Below are 4,118 nucleotides of genomic sequence, written 5' to 3'. Positions count from 1 at the left end.
AGGTGTATATATATATATATATATATAGAGGGAGAGGGGGAGAGAGAGAGAGAGAGAGCATCCACACTATGGTATAGAAACGCTACCCCCTTTTTTCCCAGGATTAGTTTTAATGTGTAGTTCGACTTAAACTTTGAACGCATTAAATTCTGGCGCAGTTCTTCACTCCGGCTGTCATGGTAGATGGGGAGGTACAGGGTTAGCACGCAGATGGACCTTGTCATGACTGTAAAAAAGACGAAGCCTATTCTTGTTAACGTAAGAAACAGATTCAAGAACACCTACAGACAAGATCCACAGGATTTGAATGCATATTACAGCAATACAATAATCAGGGTGGCCCTTGGTGTGACTGTGGATGAATGTAGTAGCAGTTGAACTAGAGGAAGCCGGCGGCGTCCATATCGTAGACGTAGGAGGAGATGTCGGCCGCAACGTGAGCGTGGCCGGGACGTACTACATGTTTTACGAGGGCTTCCAGTGCCTCTTCCGCTGGTTTATGAACCAGTTGTTTATCTGGGTATGGTCGAGCCGCGTAGCCTCGGCCAGCGCCGCCTTCTCCGCCTCCTGCAAGATCCCGCCAACCCCATAACCATTAGCTTATCAAGAGACCATTTAACACATGATTCAAAGTATGTATGTACACAATAATAACGTTAAGACTCCGCGTAACGTGATGCTAATGTTCATCAACCTCAGTATCCCTAATTCTATGCTCAACCTACGTAAACATAACACCCCTAATTAGCCCTATTTCTAATTTTTTTGATCGTGTATATTGAGGCTTTTTTTTAAATCGTGTATTAATTAATGCTCGCTAAGCACATGCATTAATTAATACAATGAAGGTCTCAAAGGTCTCATTTTAGCAAGCATGTGTTTTCCTTCCACCTCCTCCTGCTCCTTCTACGACAGCTTTCGTCCACCCTTTGTCGTGCTCAGATAAAACTCGAGATGCTCCCTATTCAACTCTTCTCTTATGTCCATCCTCCTCACAACTCCCCTCTCCCATGTGTAGCATTACCTCCGCCTTGCCAAGATACAATACTAGAGAGAGAGAGAAAGGTCTCGTTTTCCCACGAGAGAAAGTAACTGCTATAGCATCGGCCAGGTTCATCCGAAGTACTGTATGACGAGAAATAAAAGACTGCATCGTAGAGAGCACAAGCGCAGTGAAAGGAACGAGAGAGACGCAGAGGGGTCTCAGTAGAGGAAACGTAGCAAGAAATACATGCTGTTTCTATATAAGAAATACATGCTAATTAAAGATAAATATTAAAGAAATTTACTAAAAAAACGTTGGAGATTTTGACCTTTTCTTTAGCACCACTACCTAATTAATTTATGGAACGCACAAAAAAACGTTGTGGGTGCATATTAGCCCTAGTCATTACAGTTATCTCATTCCTAAGCTTCAATCTTTTCTGCTAACAAGAAGGAAGGTTTCAAAAAAAAGCAGTCGTTACTTCTAAGATACGAAACTCACGCATGACCAGTACACACAAGAGCAATTAGACTGCAAATATGCGTTCTACGATGGGAAAAAAAAGGTTAATTCAATTAAACCAAGTGAATATTCCTTGCGTCTAAGCTCTCAAGCTTAGGAAACATCAACGAGGTGGTCTTGGAAAATAACATCAACGAGAAATGAGAATTGGATCCAAAAACAAAGACGCTACCAAAATCTCTCCAAGAGGACCAATATGCAGGTGAGCACAAAGTCCTAATTCAGCTAAAACGGATGGGGCTGTTTTGGAACCACCTACATATCTTGAAAGAGCTATTCGAGGGCTTTCCTTAAACCAAAAGTTCCTTATCTCGATACCATTTACCATCCCAACCGACAAGGTCAACTGTAAGGCTAAACCCTAATTCAAACATAGCTCATTTTGAATCTTGGCAAGATGTTTACATATCCCAAGTGTACTCCCTTAGGGCCTTCAGATAAGCCATTTAACTCCCCAATCCATTACCATTTCACATCTTGATAAGATGTTTACATATCCCAAGTGTACTCCCTTAAAGCCTTGAGATAAGCCATTGAACTCCCCGATCCATTACCATTTCACTAGTCAACGGACATAGTTTGTCTTCTTTGAAAATGTCAAAATAGAATATACCTATCCTTTGACTTTGACCGAACCCTATTAGGAGTAGGTAATACTCATCAATGCCTCTATCAAGCCAAAAACCAAAGGCTTCCAATAAATTTTGAGGATCCTATGCTCAAATTACATTTTTTAGCCGAAACAATCTATCATGATAGGAAGAAGTCAAAACTCCAAACATAAGGACAACTTCAAGGAAGCTCTCGTGCATGATGAAGCATGTGCCAATGATGAAAGGGAGGAGTAATACGCAAATCAATATTCTCACATGAAAGTACATGATGCTATGCATGAAAAAGGCAATGGCAATGAAGTGGCACATGAGGATGTCAATGCATTGGAGGTGCCTAGAGTTGGAGAAGACATGAATGTCATCTTGTACTTCGTGCAAAAGCTATGTGATAGAATGGATAAAAATTATAACCTAACCATGGAAAGGCATGAGAACCAATTGGTGGCTCCCATGGCTCAAAGATTTCAGTTCATGGTTTACAAGTTTGATGCTTTGGACAAGGAGATCCAAAATGGAGTCTCTAGCTTGAAATAAGACTGAAGTAGAGGCAAAGAGATGTTTGGTGAGCCAACAAAGATTGCCTATGCATCAAACAAATCACAAGCTAGTGGAACACAAGCCCATATGCCATTTGTGGATGCAAGGCATACAAATGGATCGAATGCTTTACAAGCTAGTTTGCCTTTCAACCTTGGTCATCATGGTGTTACACATGGGAAAAAGAATTTGCCTCCACAATCGATGCATCATAGTGAGTCACACGTATAAAATTCCTATGCAGCAACAAACTATGATGTAAGGTTTTAGCTCTAGATGAGTCAATTATGGATCGAACTTGGAAGGCATCACCCATAGTAGTTCATCACTTCAACAAGCTTAGAGCTGATCAGGCTAGACCACATGAGCATCATAGAGGTGATGGGGACGAGTTTAAAGCAATGAAGAAAAAAATCACATTCACAAAGTTCAAAGACAAACATCTTCTAATGAAGATTTTTACGAATGAATCGACAAGATGGAGCTTTACTTTGAGGTTAGTCCTTGTAATAATAAAAGCCAAAGTGTTGTTTGCTACATTGCATTTCGAAGGTTATGCTCATGCGTGGTAGCGACACTTGAATGCTCATGATTACATGATCGCTTCTTGGTTAGATTTCAAAAATGAGATGAGATATACATTCATTTCAGCCTTATGCCAATCTAAGATGGTAGAGAAATGGGATGATCTCACTCAAGTGAGAAATGTAAAGGATTATATGCATAAGTCTATGAAGTTTTCACTCCATATATGGAAGAATTGAGTGAGAACAAAAAATTGATAAAGTTCATAAAAGGGTTTAAAAACAACACTAGAGTTGGTGTCAATGCTTAAAGACCCGACACCCTCAAAGAGGCCGTGTTGCTTGGACAAACTTATGAGGTAAAATATGCACATGTAGAGATGAAAGGCAAGAGAAAGGGTTGATTCAAACACTCCATCCATGTTCAAATCTTCGAGTGGTGAAGCACCTCATACTGGGCCTCTTAGATTCCCTATTATGTATGGGAGAGATGCAAGAGAAAATTTCAGATTTGATACATCTCGTCCTAGACCTTCAAATGTTAATGAGAAGCATGTTGATGCTAAAAGAGTAGACAAGACCAAGGTCATTGGTGAAGAGCAAAGGGTTGTACTCCAAATGTGATGACAAATGGAACAAGGATCATTGGAAGGTTTGTAAAGCTAGGAATATGACACTTGAGTATGATCCTCGCTCAATCTTGCAATGAAGGCACAAAAGAGGATGTGGACGAGTCCAAAGAATGCTTTTGAAGATGCCAATGAAGTTGAAGATGTAGAGAATGAGAATAAATTTTATTTTGATCCGAGTAGATCAAAGAAGAGGAAAGTTGACTATGATGGTGGATTACCATTGCCTATGTGTATTCATGATGATAACAAGCATAATATGGCCACTTTGTGGCTATGCCGGTTGCAAGGGTACAAGTACACTGAG

At 40.3% G+C, this 4,118-nt stretch overlaps 1 protein-coding gene across 1 annotated transcript in view; it reads right to left on the bottom strand.

Annotated features, from left to right (window-relative positions):
- Window positions 1-225: 225 nt before the first annotated feature.
- LOC147637697 (homeobox protein knotted-1-like 6) overlaps window positions 226-4,118 on the bottom strand; it is a 45,524-nt gene continuing 41,631 nt past the window's right edge. Inside the window, exon 6 of the mRNA XM_086799522.1 lies at window positions 226-567. Within this exon, the coding sequence (XP_086655648.1) occupies window positions 466-567 (102 nt within the window). The 3' untranslated portion in view covers window positions 226-465. The remainder of the gene's footprint in view (window positions 568-4,118) is intronic.

This window comes from Cibotium barometz, chromosome 6 (assembly GCF_041138505.1).
Source record: "Cibotium barometz isolate CiBa-2024 chromosome 6, ASM4113850v1, whole genome shotgun sequence".
NCBI classification, from domain to species: Eukaryota; Viridiplantae; Streptophyta; class Polypodiopsida; order Cyatheales; family Cibotiaceae; genus Cibotium; species Cibotium barometz.
The sequence above is the reverse complement of the archived record's forward strand: the minus strand, read 5'-3'. Positions and strand labels throughout refer to the sequence as shown.